Source organism: Mandrillus leucophaeus, unplaced genomic scaffold (assembly GCF_000951045.1).
Source record: "Mandrillus leucophaeus isolate KB7577 unplaced genomic scaffold, Mleu.le_1.0 Scaffold641, whole genome shotgun sequence".
Classification (NCBI taxonomy): domain Eukaryota; kingdom Metazoa; phylum Chordata; class Mammalia; order Primates; family Cercopithecidae; genus Mandrillus; species Mandrillus leucophaeus.
The window spans coordinates 1652052-1670337 of record NW_012106931.1 but is presented as its reverse complement, the minus strand read 5'-3'; the positions used below and the strand labels follow the sequence as shown (position 1 = coordinate 1670337).

Sequence of the window (18286 nt, the reverse complement as noted above, 5' to 3'; positions counted from 1 at the left end):
CACTTTCCCCAGAAAAACCTGTTGCCACAGAGTGTCTACAGGGCCAAAGGAGAACAAAGACTGTCATCCTCCTTAATTCTCCTGGTCCATAAGATAAATAGGACTCCAAGTCCCCTGTTCAACAGGATGATTCCACCATCCCAATGTTCCATGTCCTTTTACTCTGGAAGACCAGCTCTCTTCCCTCCCCTATAGATACTCACCCTCTTGGGATTGGTTGGCTCTCACAGCAGCCACCCCCTGTCATTAGGTTGGCACTTGATGAAAGAGCTGCTCAGCTGTGCCTACCATCTGTCGTCGCTGCATGGGGCTCATTGGAATCCACAAAGTGTCAGGGTTTTCAGAGGTCAAAGTAGGGAGCCAAGATCCTTTTCTCTCCACATTTCTCTGGGGTGGGTGAGTGTCAAACCTCTGAATGAAAGCCTCTGTGCATATCATTGATGACATGAGCCTTCTTAAGCTTTGAAGATGGATGCTGAACACCTTCAACCACTCTATTCCTCCACAGTCATCCTCATAACCTCTTCTCCTCTGAGTGAGGTCAAAGAGGCAGAGGCCCCCAGCACCTGTTGAGATGCCCCCAGCATCTAGACTAATGGGGAATGTGGGCTTCAGCACTTGGCTGCCACTCTAGGGATTAAACCAAGTTCACCCTCAGCCCTTTGGGAAGGAGGTCTTCATGGGGACAATATGCACCCTGATGTTTTGTGTCCCGAAGAGAATTTCTCTTTGAGAACAGGCTTTGGGAATTTAAAGAGGTCCCACATAGCCTCTAAAATCCAGTCAGGATTTGTCTATGAAATGTATATGTATTTGCAAAGCAAATGGCTATAATTCAGATAAAAAATAAAGAAGGCTGATATCTGAGGAAGCTTCCTTGGTGACTACATTTATTCATTCCGAAAACATACAGTTACTGAGAACCTACTAACCACTCAGGATACCATGATAAACGGAAGAGACACAGTCTTTGCTCTTATGTCATTCACTGTTTAATGGATGAGATCTAAAGCATCATTAAGGGTGGGGAGTGCAAAGAAGAAACCCTCATTTCAAAGATGAATGAGAATAATGGCATGTACAAAGGTCCTGGGGTGGACAGTCACTTGGTATAATCCAGGAGTGAAATGAAGGCCATTGTTGTTGAAATGTACTAAGGAAGAGAGTGATGGGATGAAGGGGGATGAGTGGGAAGGAATGAGTTCATGTAAGGCTTTGAAGGTCATGCGTAAGAACCTGATCTTTATATCAAGAGCGAGAAAAGACTACTAAAGCGCTTCAAATAGGGGAGTGATTTGCTTAAGTCTGTTTGTTTGTTTGTTTGTTTGTTTTTAAAAAAAGATTACAGTGGCTATATGAGGAAAGTGGAATCGAGAACTAGCAAGTGTTGGAGTGGTGAGCTCCATTAGGAGGCTACTGAAGTAGATTCATGAGGTAAGGAGTGATGGTGGCCTGGGCTGGGATGATGGTGGTAGAAATGGTGGAAGAGTTGAGAGGATTTAGTGATTAGATAAGGGAGAGAAGAGAGATGAAGCCTTGCAGACTAACACCTGCTTTCTAGCATGAGTAACTGGGTAGCTGAAAATGCTATTTTCTGAGCTGGGAAACAGGAGAAAAAGGAGCATATATGGGGGATGAAGACTTTGAATCTTTAAGGTGCTGTACAAATCCAAATCGGCTTTCCTTTATTACCAAGGGTACCCTACACAGTTGTAGCAGAGGAAGAAAGATCCCCCCGCCTTTTTTAGCTATTGCATGGTTATTTTCATTCTCATTCCACCCAAATGAGGCAGTGAGTGGTAAGATGAGTATGTAATAGTTTCAACTGCATTTCTTCCCATTCTTCTGAGCTCAAACTCACCTTTTAGTGGTTTGAGGCCAGTAGATGAGGCTACATATCACCCCCAAAATCTTGTCTCCAGTTTAACAAAACTTATCTGAGAGACATTTGCATGTTTTATTAATAATGATTTTTACCACTTGTTCCTTTTCATGTTTGGGTTTGAAATTTGAGTGAAATTTGAATGATCATCTTCCTGTTACTGCCTGCTTAAACTGCTCATAAGCAGGTTTTACTGGAGGGCTCAGAGCTGCTGTGAACTTGGTCTTGGGCACACCTTACAGGGCCTCTGTTTGGCTATGGGTGGGTGGCATTCACTATGAATCAACTCTTTAGATTTCCCAAGCTATCTCAGAATTATAGCTTGCCTCCAGAAGTCTTGCATTCGGGGAGGAAGTTTCTTTCCAAGGGAGTTCAGTTATATGCAGAGCAAGGTTTTCAATTTTTCGGGGACTAGTCCATGAAAATTCAATTCAATATACTCTTGCAAACCTATGTTATCCAAGATTCTTGAGTATAATGACAACAGGGTAAGGAAGTCCGAACACCTCAGAAACAGTATAGATGGGGATGAAGATTCAGGTTATACATTGCCTATTTTAATTTGCTTCTTGATAACTCTCACAGGTAATAGAGGTTTGGGAGACAGGACTTGAAGGATATTGCTGCATTTCCATCCCCAATATTCCCAGCTATTTCAAGCCATTTTTCAATGGAGTCTCCACCAGATGGTTTGGAGGACAGAGCAGTTATTTGTGCCTCCCATTGACATCTATTTTTCCAAGTGAGAGACTGCCCCATATGTTAGTGCAATATGTCACTGGAGGTGAAGCATCAGTTGTATTGGTGGGAAACTGCCGTTTGCTGTCCCTTTTTTCCTCATGCCTTTTCCTGCCTCTCTGATCTTTTCTAGGTCTCTGGCCTATCAGGAGGACGATTGGTGCTGCAATAGAAGCCAGTGGCTAAGTCTCGTGTATGGCGTGGTTAAGGTTGCAGCCTCTCACCTCTGCCTTCCTCCATTTTGGCCTGGTTACCTTTGTACTCTTCTTGAATGGTCTTCGAGCAGAGGCTGGTGGCTCAGGGGATGTGCCAAGCACAGGGCAGAACAATGAGTCCTGTTCAGGGTCATCGGACTGCAAGGAGGGTGTCATCCTGCCAATCTGGTACCCGGAGAACCCTTCCCTTGGGGACAAGATTGCCAGGGTCATTGTCTATTTTGTGGCCCTGATATACATGTTCCTGGGGGTGTCCATCATTGCTGACCGCTTCATGGCATCTATTGAAGTCATCACCTCTCAAGAGAGAGAGGTGACAATTAAAAAACCCAATGGAGAAACCAGCACAACCACTATTCGGGTCTGGAATGAAACTGTCTCCAACCTGACCCTTATGGCCCTGGGTTCCTCTGCTCCTGAGATACTCCTCTCTTTAATTGAGGTGTGTGGTCATGGGTTCATTGCTGGTGATCTGGGACCTTCTACCATTGTAGGGAGTGCAGCCTTCAACATGTTCATCATCATTGGCATCTGTGTCTACGTGATCCCAGACGGAGAGACTCGCAAGATCAAGCACCTACGAGTCTTCTTCATCACTGCTGCTTGGAGTATCTTTGCCTACATCTGGCTCTATATGATTCTGGCAGTCTTCTCCCCTGGTGTGGTCCAGGTTTGGGAGGGCCTCCTCACTCTCTTCTTCTTTCCAGTGTGTGTCCTTCTGGCCTGGGTGGCAGATAAACGACTGCTCTTCTACAAATACATGCACAAAAAGTACCGCACAGATAAACACCGAGGAATTATCATAGAGACAGAGGGTGACCACCCTAAGGGCATTGAGATGGATGGGAAAATGATGAATTCCCATTTTCTAGATGGGAACCTGGTGCCCCTGGAAGGGAAGGAAGTGGATGAGTCCCGCAGAGAGATGATCCGGATTCTCAAGGATCTGAAGCAAAAACACCCAGAGAAGGACTTAGATCAGCTGGTGGAGATGGCCAATTACTATGCTCTTTCCCATCAACAGAAGAGCCGCGCCTTCTACCGGATCCAAGCCACCCGTATGATGACTGGTGCAGGCAATATCCTGAAGAAACATGCAGCAGAACAAGCCAAGAAGGCCTCCAGCATGAGCGAGGTGCATACCGATGAGCCTGAGGACTTTATTTCCAAGGTCTTCTTTGACCCGTGTTCTTACCAGTGCCTGGAGAACTGTGGGGCTGTACTCCTGACAGTCGTGAGGAAAGGGGGAGACATATCAAAGACCATGTATGTGGACTACAAAACAGAGGATGGTTCTGCCAATGCAGGGGCTGACTATGAGTTCACAGAGGGCACGGTGGTTCTGAAGCCAGGAGAGACCCAGAAGGAGTTCTCTGTAGGCATTATTGATGATGACATTTTTGAGGAGGATGAACACTTCTTTGTAAGGTTGAGCAATGTCCGCATAGAGGAGGAGCAGCCAGAGGAGGGGATGCCTCCAGCAATATTCAACAGTCTTCCCTTGCCTCGGGCTGTCCTAGCCTCCCCTTGTGTGGCCACAGTTACCATCTTGGATGATGACCATGCAGGCATCTTCACTTTTGAATGCGATACTATTCATGTCAGTGAGAGTATTGGTGTTATGGAAGTCAAGGTTCTGCGGACATCAGGTGCCCGGGGTACAGTCATCATCCCCTTTAGGACAGTAGAAGGGACAGCCAAGGGTGGCGGTGAGGACTTTGAAGACACATATGGGGAGTTGGAATTCAAGAATGATGAAACTGTGTAAGTAACCTTCCTGTATTCTGCCCCTCCCCGACCTCATCTTTTGCCATCTCTTTCTGTCCTTCTGTACTGCACTTTACAACGTTTCCTTGTGTTTGTGTTAATGTCAAACTTTAGTTCCATCACAGGTATGCAGGATCAGCAGACACCACTGGACAGGTTCTGCTTCCAAACTCTTCTTCAGTTTTCTCACTTTAAATTGTTTCTGGGCAAGGAATCCTGTGACAAGAGCTAAGGACACAGAACATTTTGTTCTCTGAAACACAAAATGATGGCTGGTGGAGCTGTGGGATGACAGAAGTTTCATGATATCAGATTTTGGAGAATTCTTGTGACTAAGAAGGACTAGAGAACTGCTTGGGCCTCTTCTTCCTCCCTTCCTCATATGAAGGGTGTCTATGAGCTTTGAAACCAATCCTTTCCATTCTGGGCAGCAATAGCCCAATCAGAACATTCTCAAGAAAACAACTGGCATTGGCTTTGTTCATTGGTACTATATTGCCAGTCTCACTGTATAACCAGATTCCAGGCACATCTTTAATTTTGAAATTGCAAAATTGATAGAAATTTGGCAATCTTTTAAAATGCCCATAGACTATTTTATGGTGTGAGGCTTGCCCAGGTTTGTTGAATTGAGTCAGTATGGCTTGGATACTGGAAAGTATCTTGGAGAAGCAGAGCTCCCAGGGCAGTGGCCACTTGTCTTTAGTCACAGGTCTAAGCTCCAAAATCTGGTGAAGCAGTGAAGGAGAAACATCCTAGGAATTGTGGGAGAAAATATATCTTCTGTGTGGTCATCTCTTTTCACAGTCTAGGACTCTCCTGAAATACCTCTTCTTGGGTTACTGCCCTGTTCTGCCCTTCAGAAACTGGGTGTTACACTTCTGTCACCTCTATTACCCTAAGGCCTCTGCCCATTGAACCCTCTTGAAAATTGGATATTCTGTCCTTTTTTCAGTTGGATAGCTTTAAAAGGGAAAGCAGAATGACTTTTCTCAGGATTTGTAGCTTATGAGAAAGTAGACTTTCCAGGGTGGCCTAGAAGGGTGGAGATGAGAAACAGAACTGCCTCTGAATGACTGCACATATCCACAAGTAGGAGATGGTGTGAAGAGTAAAAGGAGCATATAGGAAGTTGTGGTGGGGGGTGTCCAATGTTTCAAGAACCTGCTCATTATACCTTCAGTGGGAAATGAAGCCATATAACCTCCGGAAGAGGAGGAGGAAGGAACTCATGGAAAAGTGGGAAGCCATAGAAGCTAGGGAGAAGTGTCCTAGGAGTGCTTCTGCCCAGGTCCAGCTATGAAACAGAGCTCAAAAAGAGCTGGGCACTGCTGACGACAGAGCTGAGTGACCCAGGGGACCCTGACCCTGTTCTTACTCAGTCCCTTCCTAATAATGTGACTTGGGGCAGGTCATTTAGTGGGTCTGGAACTAAACTTTCTCATATGCAAACTGGGAATAACAATACTTTCCTTGCCTGGAGGCAAGGTCAGTCCTTTTTGCAGTTCCTTCCAGCTCTAAGATTTTCTGAACCATAGACATAAGCACTCAGCGTAGGTCATATTTGCACTCGCCAAGAATGTATCAGAGGATATTGTCTCTTGAAGGGAAATGGCCATTGACAAATTGATTTATTAGAGCTCTGTTTAGTCATTTTGCTGGGAAGGATAATCATTTGTTAATGTAAGTAGAAACCTGTGCCTTCCGGAGAATACTATCCATTTATATGTACTCTGGGGAGAGTGTTTATACATACAAGTGAAGGACAGGGCTTCACTGGGAAAACAAACTCCATAGAATTTCACACAATTATGGCGATGTCAGTGTGGAAGAAGATATGGTAAGGCATTAAATGACATTAAGACCACAAAATTTGCCATAATTTGACAGACTTGTGGTTCTTCTGATTCAGAACTCTTTCTACCCATGACACAGATAGGTCGTTTTTCAGAGATCAGAGGCTTAATTCATTCTATTAATTTCTTCAATCGATTAATAATCAATTATGCACCTAGGATCTCTGAATATGACTAAACCTTCCTCAAACTCATTTGCGTTTTCAGTTTGTATAATATCTTGGTGTAAATGAGCCTTGCAAATTATCACTTCTGGGTGATACTTGCTCTAAAGGTATGTCAACCTCCAAAAGTTTGAGATTCTGGTCTAGATATTCTAGGGTTTGGTGAACAAATCTATGTTCGCATCCATCCCTTTTCATTTATTTTTTAGACTTCATTCATTGCAGAATAATGAGTCCAAAACCTGCTCATCTGTTCTCACATGGCACCCCATTCTTGATACTTTAAATTGCAATTTTACAACTAGAGGTAGTATTAAGGAGCAGAAAAATCGTGGGCTCTAAGTACTCTGGGTTAGGATTCTGTCTCCACTACTGATTTAACAATGTAGTTTGGGGAAATTTTATTAACCGATGAAATTATTTCCTCTTTGGCAAAATGGGGACAATAATCTTTCTCTTGCAGGGCCATTAAGATGATTCAAGGCATTGTATGCAGTGTACCTGGTACATGGTATATGCTCAGGAAACAAGACTCTTCATAGTAATATTGATAAATTAACAATACTCTTCAGAAGACACTGTTGAGTTGTTTAGGTTACTTGGCTCTTTGTATGACCCTAAGTAATGAGCATGCCAGTTTGGAGTTACTATGAAGAGTACTTACCTAAACTCATAAAATATCAGAGCTAGAAAGGACCTTAGAATATCTTCTGCAGTCATGCTTCTTAAATTTCAATGTGTTGCTCAATCATCCAGGGATCTCACTGAAGGGCAGATTAGGATCCAGGTCTAGGGGAGGGATTGAGATGCCGCATTTCTAACAAGCTCTGGATGCTGCTGGCCCTTTCACCCCAACTTGGAGGTGAAAGATTCTAAAGCTCTTGACCAAATCAGGAGACCCAGCAAAGAGGTGGTTTTTCAAACAACTTGCTTAATTGAATAATGATTGTTTGCTCTTTAATTCCAACTTTCAATCCCAACTTAGCAAGAACCCAGAGGCTGTGCTAATTGCCATACCAGTCTGGGAACCGAAATGGACACCTTCAGGGTACTGGACAAAATTGTGTGATACTTGGAACATCTGCTTTCCAGTCTCTCCCCCTTTGTGTAACTTTATTTGCCTATCAAGCCTGGTAGTATTGAAAATCTGCCTTCACTATACTCCCCTAAATATAATCAAGTTGAGGCCAGGCCTGTGCTCTATCAATAATATAGGATCCACGAATTCACATGTCTGGTTGTATGCTTTACTTCTTCAAAGGTGCTTTTAGCAGCATGGAAGAATAGAAAAGCACGAGTTTTGGAATATGAAAGCAGATGTGAATCCATCACCTACCAGTAACTTTTAACAAGTCACATCACTTTTCTGAGTACCAGGTTTTTGTTGGACAACAGAAATAATGTCCTCTATTCTTCAAGGGAATACTAAATATAAATATGAAAAAAATGTACAGTGCCTTCTCATAGACAGTGCTCAGTCATTCAACAGACATTTGTTAAATATTTGCTATGTACTAGGTACCTTACTAGGCACTGGGGTTAAATAAGTGAATAAGACAAACTGACATTTCAGCTCTCAAGGACCTTACTGTCAAGTGGAGAGGATAAAAGAGTACAGGCAAATCAAGGAACACGGGAGAAGTGGTATGGCTGAGATGGATTGAATAAAGGAGCAGTGAGAGCTCCCTGCAATGTGTGTGGTACCACTGAAGTTTCTAAATTAACCTTCACTAAGGACGTAGTAGTGACAGAGGTGAAGTGGGGATAGGTACGTGATTAATTTACGTCCATATTACAATAAACCCTTAACATTTGAGAGGGACATTATTGACGTCTTCATGATCCAGAAGAATCCTCACCTTTGCAATCATCACTATAGTCACATCTTGAGGATTATGGCCTTTAAGACTGTAGCATACAATGACAAAACCTCACAGAGGTATGGGTTCTGCCTGCACACTAATTTCACTCATTAAGCAAGTGAATGGCTCCTATATCCCAGGCTCTCAACACGCCTTTGCAAAATAACAGATTATTGCAGCTTTTGGACCTTTGAGGTCTCTGGGAATAGTCAAAGCCACAGATGTCAAATATGTAAATGCCAAGATCTATTATAATTAAATAGCACAGGCCTCCTTCAGAGAAAAAGAGAATATTGGCTATGCTGCACATTCTCCAACCAAATCGGAATGTTAAAGCTTGAAGGTATCTGACCTCCCATTTTTTAAATTATGAAGATGAAATTCAGAAAGGGAAAGTAACTTATCCAAGATCACATGGCTAGCTATGATAGGAAGTTAGAGTTGGAAAGGACAAGGAAAGAGAGGGTTGGAAAGGACTTTAGAAGCTGCGAATTGAATGTTCTCTCCACCCTGTCCCATCTTAGCCTTCTCCATTTTATTTTTATCCATAAATAAAATGCTAACTTCTAAAATAATATGGCAATTCTTAGGTAAAAGATGCTCTGGAAGTGTGAGTCCGGGAGTATTATGTGACTAATGTCTTAACTAAGAATAATAATATATTATGGACTATTTTTAATCTCTTGCTTCACCTTGAACTGTTCAGGAAGGAAAATATTGAGCCCACGCAAATTTTTTAAAATGTCTTTCTCTACCTGAATTGAGAAAAGGTGACAGGCATAGTTGGAACATCTTTTAGGCAGTGCTGGTGAACTTCAGGCTAGGCCTTGTTCCATGAACTAATAAAAAATTTTCAAAATAATGCAGACCATTCCCTTCCAGGGATGCTTTCTCTGTAATGTCTTAACCCCAAGAAATCTTTCTGTAAAAATCTAAAAAAATCTGGAGTGTTCCAGATACAATTTGCATATTCTCCAATTTAACTAAAACACAGTCGATTTTTTGTTTCCTTTTTCTTTGGCTCAGCAAGGTTTTAAGATAGTCTCTTTCTGCCCACAGAGGGAGATGATTTGCCTCTAGAATACCCTTTCTGTACTTGAGAGAGTCACAGGCTGCAAGCTCATGGAGGATGAGAGTCAAGTAGAGGTGGTGATATCTCTCCCTTAGCCAGCATTCTTCTCTTTCTCTTTCCTTATGCCTTCAGTGCCAGTAGCACAAGCCCTCCTTCTCTTTAGGTAGATAGTCAGTCACTAGAACTGTGGCTTCCTGAAACCCTCAGAGTGGAGCTATGTACTTGGCACAGATTTGTCCTGAAGAAGGGACTCCATTTCTGAGCCAGTTGTTGAATGGGGATACTTAGCAGTACAGTGAGGCACTTCCAGTAGGATTGTTCAACCGCAATTGCCCACTTTCCAGGCCCAAAAGAATAATTGAAGGCTATGTAGACTTTTTAGCAGAAGCTTTGGTTATTGTGTCCCAAAGGGCCCCAGGTCCTGAAGAAATGTCTTTTTTTTTTTTTTTTTGGTCTCTTTTCTTCTTAATTACTGAGACTGTCAAAGAATGTGTCAAAGCATGACATATTCCAACTCCAGGATCCAGAGAGCACCCCAAGTTCTGTGGAGACCCTGTCATGTCTGCAAAACTCTCCAGGAAGTCCAGAGCCCTCCTGGTTAGTTTGTTTTAGGGACTAGGCATGTGGTATCCCCTGGCAACACTGGATCAGCAATTCTCCTTCTACCGAAGTCAGTCCCACGCCATGTGCAGCAGCGTATCCAGTGCCCCTGCCCTGGTCTGCTCATGTTGGTTTTCTCTCCAGAATAATAATTCCTCAATTTCCACAAGAGATTGATTCCAGAACTACTCTGAGGATACCAAAATCCTCAGATACTCAAGTACCTGGTATAAAATGGCATAGTATTTGGCATATGACCTAGGCATATTCTCTCCCATATACTTTATTTATTTATTTATTTATTTATTTTGAGACGGAATTTCATTCTGTCGCCCAGGCTGTCCCTCGCCCATTACAACCTCTGCCTCCTGGGTTCAAGCAGTTCTCCTGCCTCAGCCTCCCAAGTAGCTGGGACTACAGGCGTGTGCCACCACGCCTGGCTACTTTTTGTATTTTTAGTAGAGACAGGGTTTTACCATGTTGGCCAGGCTGGTCTCAAACACCTGACCTCAAGTGATCCACCCACCTCAGCCTCCCAAAAAGCTGGGATTACAGGCGTGAGTTACCACGTCCGGCCCCCCATATACTTTAAATCATCTCTAGATTACTCATAATATCTAATTCAATGTAAATTTTATAGAAATAGTTGTTTTAATGTATTGCTTTTTTAATTTGTATTGTTTTTTATTGTTTTATTACCCTTTTTTATATTTCATTTTTTCAAACATTTTCTACCTGTGGCACCCACAGTTGGTTGGTGGAACCTGTGGTTGGTGGAGCCCATGGATGCAAAGGGCTGATAGTATGAGAAAACTCAGAGGTGCAGAGTTGGAGATCCCATTGGGGAGAATGTCAGTGTGGGTTAAAAAAGACACACTGTGGTTGGAGATGATCACGTGAATGGCCACTTCAAAAATGAATGGATCTCATCCTCAAAGCAGGCTCTGCTGGGCACTGCTTGGGAAGGTGCTAATTGGGGCTTCGGGCAACAATAATAAGGGGATGCAGGTGGGGATCCTGCCATGGGCATAGCTTACTTTCTCTGGACTCTTCTGGGTCTTAAGGCCGGTTTCCTCATCCACTCAAAAGAATGACAGCAAGGTGAGCAAAGCAAGGCAGGTAAATGAGGAGGACTCTTCCCTGGTTGTCCAACTTTTCATCAACTTCCCAAAGGTATTTGGATGGGCTCATTCAAATACCTTTGAATAAGCACTCATTCCTTCTCCACCCTTTAGCTAGGCCCTGTCAACTCCACGAGGAAGGTAGAAGAGGTCAGAGCTGTGGTCTTTCGCTTATTCAAGATGTTTCCTTAGTGTTTTGTGTTTGGGTTTTGGGTTTTTTTGTTTTGTTTTGTTTTGAGACAGAGTCTTGCTCTGTTGCCCAGGCTGGAGTGAAGTGGCGTGATCTGGGCTCACTGCAACTTCTGCTCCCGGGTTCAAGTGATTCTAGTGCCTCAGCTTCCTGCATAGTGGGGACTACAGGCACATGCTACCACGCCTGGCTAATTTTTGTGTTTTTAGTAGAGACGGGGTTTTGCCATGTTGGTCAGGCTGATCTCAAACTCCTGACCTCAGGTGATCCAGCCACCTTGGCCTCCAAAAGTGCTGGGATTACAGGCATGAACCACTGCACCTGGCCCCTTATTGTTGGTTTTTAAAAGAGAAACTAAGCTGTGCTTCCAGAACCCAGTTTGAAAGTTTGAAGAACTGGCATAGAGCCAGTGATATATAATTGTTAGTTGAAGAAAGAGAGCTCCTTGATCTACAAATAGAGCACGGCCCCATATTTAAATTCTGCACATTCTAGAATCATTTTGCAAGAATCAAATGCTCTGAGGAGTTTGCTAAATAACCATGAAAGAAAGCACTAGACAAATATTTTCAGATGGCATGCTAGTTATCATTCACAGGAATTATATTTCCACTCCTACCACTTACTGGGGACCCAAGTAAGAAATTACCTGGATAAGCAAAGGAGAATTTAAAGTTGAATGTGGTGGAACTCACTTATCATGGAAAAATGTGTTTTTCTGAAAACTAGATATGTGTGTATATTTAAGTTCAGCTGTCGTTTTGGAACCACCCTTACTCTTCCTAGCTAAGGATTAGCATGCATAGGTGCAACTTGACTAACCCTGCCTGGACCCAATTCAGTTACCTTTTGATGGGTAGGGTTCATGAAGAAGCAGTTATTTGCAGAGTGTATAGAAAACACTCTATTGTAGGTTCTTTAGTTGGTACTTTCAAAATAAGTGACATCCAGGTAGTAACTTAATATTCCAAATATGGCTGCAAAACAAATTGTAGATTATGGATAACTACTACTGCCATCTCTCCATACCAATCCATCTTTTGCCAGGTTGTTTGGTCTTGATTTGTCAACCTTTTAGATTTCTCTCCATGTTTTCCACATGACCTTCACCGACCCCTCTTCCATCTCCAAATGTCTTTCTGAGTTGTGGGGATGCAGATGTATTCTGTCACCATCACAAGGGCTAACCGTGCCCTGGCTGCAGATCTTCATTTATGTTCACATTATTTCTGTTCTTACACCCTACTTCATGTTTGTACACTGTTTTCTTACATTTGCTGTCTCTTCTAAACATTCTCTGCTGCATCTGTTTTTTCTCTAGCTGTCTGTGCTCTAGGTGCTGCAGAGGCTAGTGCTGGGTTTCCTTTCATTCCTCCTTGCACTCAGTGCCTCCCTTCTCAATTCCTTTTTGCCATGTCTCCTCTTTAAATCTTAACCTACTTCGAATAGTCTTGTCCTTCACTCTGTTGGCATCTGTACTTGGGTTGCTTTCAGTCTATTCTCTGATCTATGATTTCTTTGCGTGATCAAGAAAGTGCCATGAAAGGATCCCTTAAGAAAGCCTGTCATTTGGCCAGAACGAACTAGCTTCATGACAGCACCAGGAAGACTGATATCTCCCAAGAAACAAACCACTCATGGTGGTGCTCTTTTTGCCTTCACTGTGAAGTGTTTGTCTGCCTGTACGTGAAGATGAGAGGGTTTAATTGTAAGGATGCAGCACAGACTGGGACTGGTATCAGAAAACCATCAGGGACTGAGGTCGCTCAAGGGATCGCTTTCTCTCTCTGATGCTCTCCCTCCTGGGTGACATGCTTTCTGTCCCCTGGCACCTCTGCTTCTCTCTGCGGGCTTCTTCTTTATTATTTGCAGCTTGCAGTGGTACCTCGAAGTCCTAGCTCATGGCTCCTCTCTGCATATATGCTTTCTGTTCCTACCCACAAAGCTCTTTCTATTCTTCTAGTTTAAATTTTCAAGAGAAGACGTCTAATTTTTTTAACCTGGTCATGTCAGAGACCACTGACCACATATGAGTTGGTTGCCCTGTGTCAAGCACCTTTTTCCCCTCCCCTATCTAGTCTGTCATAAATGAATGATGGAGTGGGAAATTGAAGTTGCCATGGGAATTCCATGATAAGTTATCTAAACAGTTTTATCTATAAGTGGTAGACAGTGTCACTCAGAAGGGAGTCCCAGGTGAGACAGGCACCTGTCAACTCCAAACGGGCACACGTTCTAAGGTCTGCAACACCCCAGAGAGACCACTGATTTTATAGTGGCCTGTACTGGGGCAGTAGGCTGGAGAATAGGAGAAATGGCCACTTCAGAAGCCCCCAGCCCAAATGCATCAAGCTGACTATAGACTCTGCAGCCAAGATTCAGCTGGCTTCTGCTCACATCAACAGAAAACATTCTTAGTGAATGATGCTCAGTAACACGTATCTCAAGGCTGCTAGGGTCATCTCTCCCCATTTACTTTTTTCTGGTCTGTCCTCTCCAGGATACTAGCATCAGAAGATAATCTTCCGTCATTTTCAGGTACACTATTTGGGTACTGAGTCACTTTCAAAGCCTCTTCCTGGGTTTGGATTTCCAGACCAGCCTGTGCTATAAAGCAAGACAGAAAGCTTCCCTGCCACTCATGCCTGCCAGGGATAGAATCACAACACTCCCGAGGCTCTCCCTCCCCACCCCTCCCCTGCTGGCAGCTGATCTGCTGGACTTAGCTGGAGTCAGCAGGCACCCCCTCTTTATCCTGGGAGCTGCAAACTTGATGCCTTTCCAGGAAATCCCCAGAAGCTGGAGTATCCTCATCTACAGGTGGCACAGTGTATGGCTCTGTTGGGTGTCCATGTTCCAGTGCATAGGACTGGGGTGGAAAATAGGGACCCTCCTTTTGTGTCAGTTCCACTCAATGAGTAGTGGCCGTCCAGGGGTCCATCTTGGAAAGGACTTGTGAGGCTGTATCTGGGCTCAGCTGTAGATGTGAGAAGAAAAGGCCAAATATCTGCCAATCCTAGTCCTGGGATTTGAGATAGAAAGAACTGCATGGAGTGAAGAAACTAGGAGTCTCCATTTCACTGAGGTGCATAAGAATGAAATTATTGTCACTATTTCTTCAATACTGGGCCAATCCTAATGAGAAAACCCTTTTTGAGTCTCTCTTTTCTTTATCTTACATATAACACAAAAGCTTTTTCGATTCCCTGGATGAACCCACAGGGACAGAAATTCTTGTTGGACACATGAAGCAGATAATTTCTTTATCAGACTAGAATCTTCCAGAAGTGCTGCTAACCTAGTGAGTTTTATACTCTAGACAGGTGGTTCTCAAGCCAGCTCCCCACCACAGGCCATTTTCATGGTCTACCCCTCCCCGTAGAACCCATGTTTTAGATTATCAGCTGATAATTGGATTCTATTTTTTTCTCATAAAATACAACAAAAGATAGCTAGTGATATTATGATGAGCTAATGTAATTATAACCAAAGCAGAGAGAAACAACATTTTAATTAACCTGTGTGGACTGTTGGAAGAATATAGACTTTCTATTTTGGGGGTTGAGTAGAGAGAAGAATGAACACAGTCAAGGGCCGACTGTCAGATGACACTTAACTGATGTAAAATGCTTTGAAAATATTGGGCACTCATTGTTTAAAGTTGTTTTTGATGATGGTAACTCTGCAGGGAGATCAGAACATTCTGGAAAGAATGGGAACAGCCTTGGTTACCTGGGCCTTACCACTGTTATTCAGGCCTCTGAGAAAGCTTACTATTGTTGTTGCTATGTTTCTTACATAATAAAACTTCTAATATTTGTATGAAAACATAGAATTCCATCTTTAAAGATATAAGGATTTTGTCATACCATTAGGATTACTATGATCACTTGATTCCAAGTCTAAAATATTAAGCAATTTACCTAAGAACACAGAGTTTTAAGGATAAGTATCAAAACCTTGATCTTCTAATACCACATATTCTCACTTATATGTGGGAGCTAAAAATACTGAGCTCAAAAAGGTAGAGAGTAGAATTGTAGTTATTAGAGGATGGGAAAGAGGACACGGAGAGGTTGGCTAATGGACACAATGTGAAGTTATGTAAGAGGAATAAGTTCTAGTGTTTTGTAGCATCATAGGGTGAATATCGTTAACAGTAATTTAGTGTATATTCAAAACAAACTAGAAGACAGGATTCTGAATGTTCACAAAGAAATGATAAATATTCGGCTGGACGTGGTTGATCGTGCCTGTAATCCCAGCACTTTGGGAGGCCGAGGTGGATGGATCACCTGAGGTCAGGAGTTTGAGATCAGCCTGGCCAACATGGTGAAACCCTGTCTCTACGAAAAACACAAAAAATTAGTGGGGCATGGTGGCGCACACCTGTAGTCCTAGCTACTTAAGGGGCTGAGGCAGGAGAATCGCTTGAACCCAGGAGGCAGGGGTTGCAGTGAGCCGAGATTGCACCACTGCGCTCCAGCCTGGGCAACAGAGTGACACTCCGTCTCAAAAAAAAGAAAAAAGAAAAAAGAAATGATAAATATTTAAGGTGATAGATATGCTAATCACCCTGATTTGATCATTATACTTTGTACACATATGTCAAAATATCACTCTGTATCCATACATATGTATAATTATTATGTGTCGACTACAAATAAAAGGAAAAAAATCATTTCAGTGTATTTACAAAACATAAATTATTATATAAAACCATTATTAATAATGTTTTAAATTATATCTATGGGTGTGATAAAATTACAGTATAAGATTATGCTTGAAAAAGTGCAATAAGAAGTAATATGTACAGTTGAGAAAAAGTGCAAAGACCTGAGTCCTAAGCAGACTACAACTTTCCTACTGCATGGCGCTTCTCTGGCCTTTTGCTTTGAAAGATTTTGCACCCAGCATGGCAAGTGGTTAGGAGAGGCAGCCATTCTCACGTGTGCGATGGCTTCGGGAGCCATATATATTGTTCAGCTGGGTGTGGACTGGAAAGGCTGCATGTTGTATTAATGCATTGTTAAGAACCTCTAAGAGTGATTTCTTTTGGGACGTGGGACTGATGGTCCAGATGGTGGAAAGACAACTTTTAATCTTTTATTTTATACATTGTGCTCTTTTAAATTTTTAACGAGAGCATGCATTTCTTTAATAATAAAAATGCAAAAAAAAATTAGCCATAGATCTTCTGATTTTAACCTGCATATTCTCTCTATTGTGTTACATATTTTAGCATGAGAATAAGGTTATGAAGCTGAAAGTAGCAGGCTTCCTTTCCCTCATATGGAGGAAGCTAACAATGCATTCTACATTTCTCCCTTAAGGAGTTGGCTTCTTTCCTTTTAACACAGGGGCAACTGGGCCCAGGGAGTTTAGCAAGGGCCAAATACAGTCCTTAATGCCCAGCTCAGCAATCTGGATTTACCATCCTTGACTGCTGGCTCTGACCCACCCTCACCTGAGCTGGTCTGCAGAGGATTCTTGTTTCTGTCACTTCATCACCAGGAACTACTGACAGATGATGCTTTGGCCTGCTGCCTGGGTAACAGGGCGAGGCTGGCTCAGGACCATGTTTTCAGATCGGGGGGGCCTCCTTTGACGCCATGTCCGTGATGTCCGGGGGCAGCCAGGATCAAGGGCTAGACGGGGCAATGATGAGATGAGAGCAGGAGGGGCTGAGCTACAGCCCCAGGAGAGCCTATGCCAGCCCTCCTGACCAAGGAGGCCAGAAACAACAGGAGAGCGGAGGCAGAGGGGTGAGTGTCCATCGCTCAATGTACAATCAGCAGACATTTGGGGAACTCATACTGTGGGCTAAGCACAGGGAAGAAAGGCACAGTCCCTGTCCTCAGGGAGGTCACAGTTGATAGGGAAGACAAGCACATGTGCTAGCTGCTATAGAAGGGGGAACCACTGAGGGCTGTGGCCACACAGAGGCAACACCCCCTTCTTGTTTTTTGTCAGGGATTCAGTTTGGTGTCATTAGAAGTGACTTGCACACCCCGCCTCCTCCACTCAATTCAGAAGGACTTGGTAAGCAGGATGATGAATTGGCTTCAGCTTGTGGGGCACACACAGGCAGAAGTGGAAGGTGGCCTTAGGAGTAAGTATATCCCCATGCAAGCTGTGTCCTTAGACCAGAGCAGCACCTGGTTCTTCCCCATTTCCAGTGAAGGTGCCTCACACACCACAAGGACACAATTTATGCCTGCAGAATGAATGAATGAATGAATGAATGAATGAACGAACGAACGAATGAGTGAATTCCTGGAACCTCTTCTGCTTGTGTGCCACACCAGGTTGCAGCAAGCCCGGGGACACCTGGGACTGGAATGTGGCTCTCAGGCATGAGGACAAGGGAGCACCCACCATTCTGCATTCTTCAGCCTTTCCTCCTCTCCTGTCCCAGCTTCAGCAAGATCCACAGAGCTCTCTGAGCACTGGCAACCCGGAGCCTCTCCACAGTCTGACCCCTGCCCAGGCACTGCTCTTCAGAGGGTGTTTCTGTGCTGCTCAGCTACCTCTGAGCCTGGGCTGCCTTTGATGCTCAGGAGACACCTTGTAATTCAATTAAGCCTTCTCTCCAGGGAGCATGTAATTATGTCCTATCTGGGCCTTGTAATGACAGCCCCCTGCCACTGCACAGGGAGTTGCCCTGCTCAGCTGCCCAGAACCTTTCCCTGGGAGGGAACTAATCTGCTTAGCCCAGACTGGATGCAGTTCTGCACAGCACTTTCCCGAATGCCTCCAAAACGAGTCCTCACTGGCAGAACAGGCCCACTTTGGGGGAACTGAGGGCTCTCTTGGTCC

General features: G+C 43.6%; 1 protein-coding gene across 5 annotated transcripts in view; it reads left to right on the top strand.

The window, feature by feature from the left end:
• Nucleotides 1-2752: 2752 nt before the first annotated feature.
• SLC8A3 (solute carrier family 8 (sodium/calcium exchanger), member 3) overlaps nt 2753-18286 on the top strand; it is a 122794-nt gene continuing 107260 nt past the window's right edge. For 4 of the 5 annotated variants that reach the window (XM_012000916.1, XM_012000915.1, XM_012000913.1 and 1 more), the window contains exon 1: nt 2753-4599. In XM_012000916.1, coding sequence (XP_011856306.1) covers nt 2816-4599 — 1784 coding nt within the window. In that variant the 5' untranslated portion in view covers nt 2753-2815. The remainder of the gene's footprint in view (nt 4600-18286) is intronic. The other variant, XM_012000912.1, reaches the window with a different exon arrangement.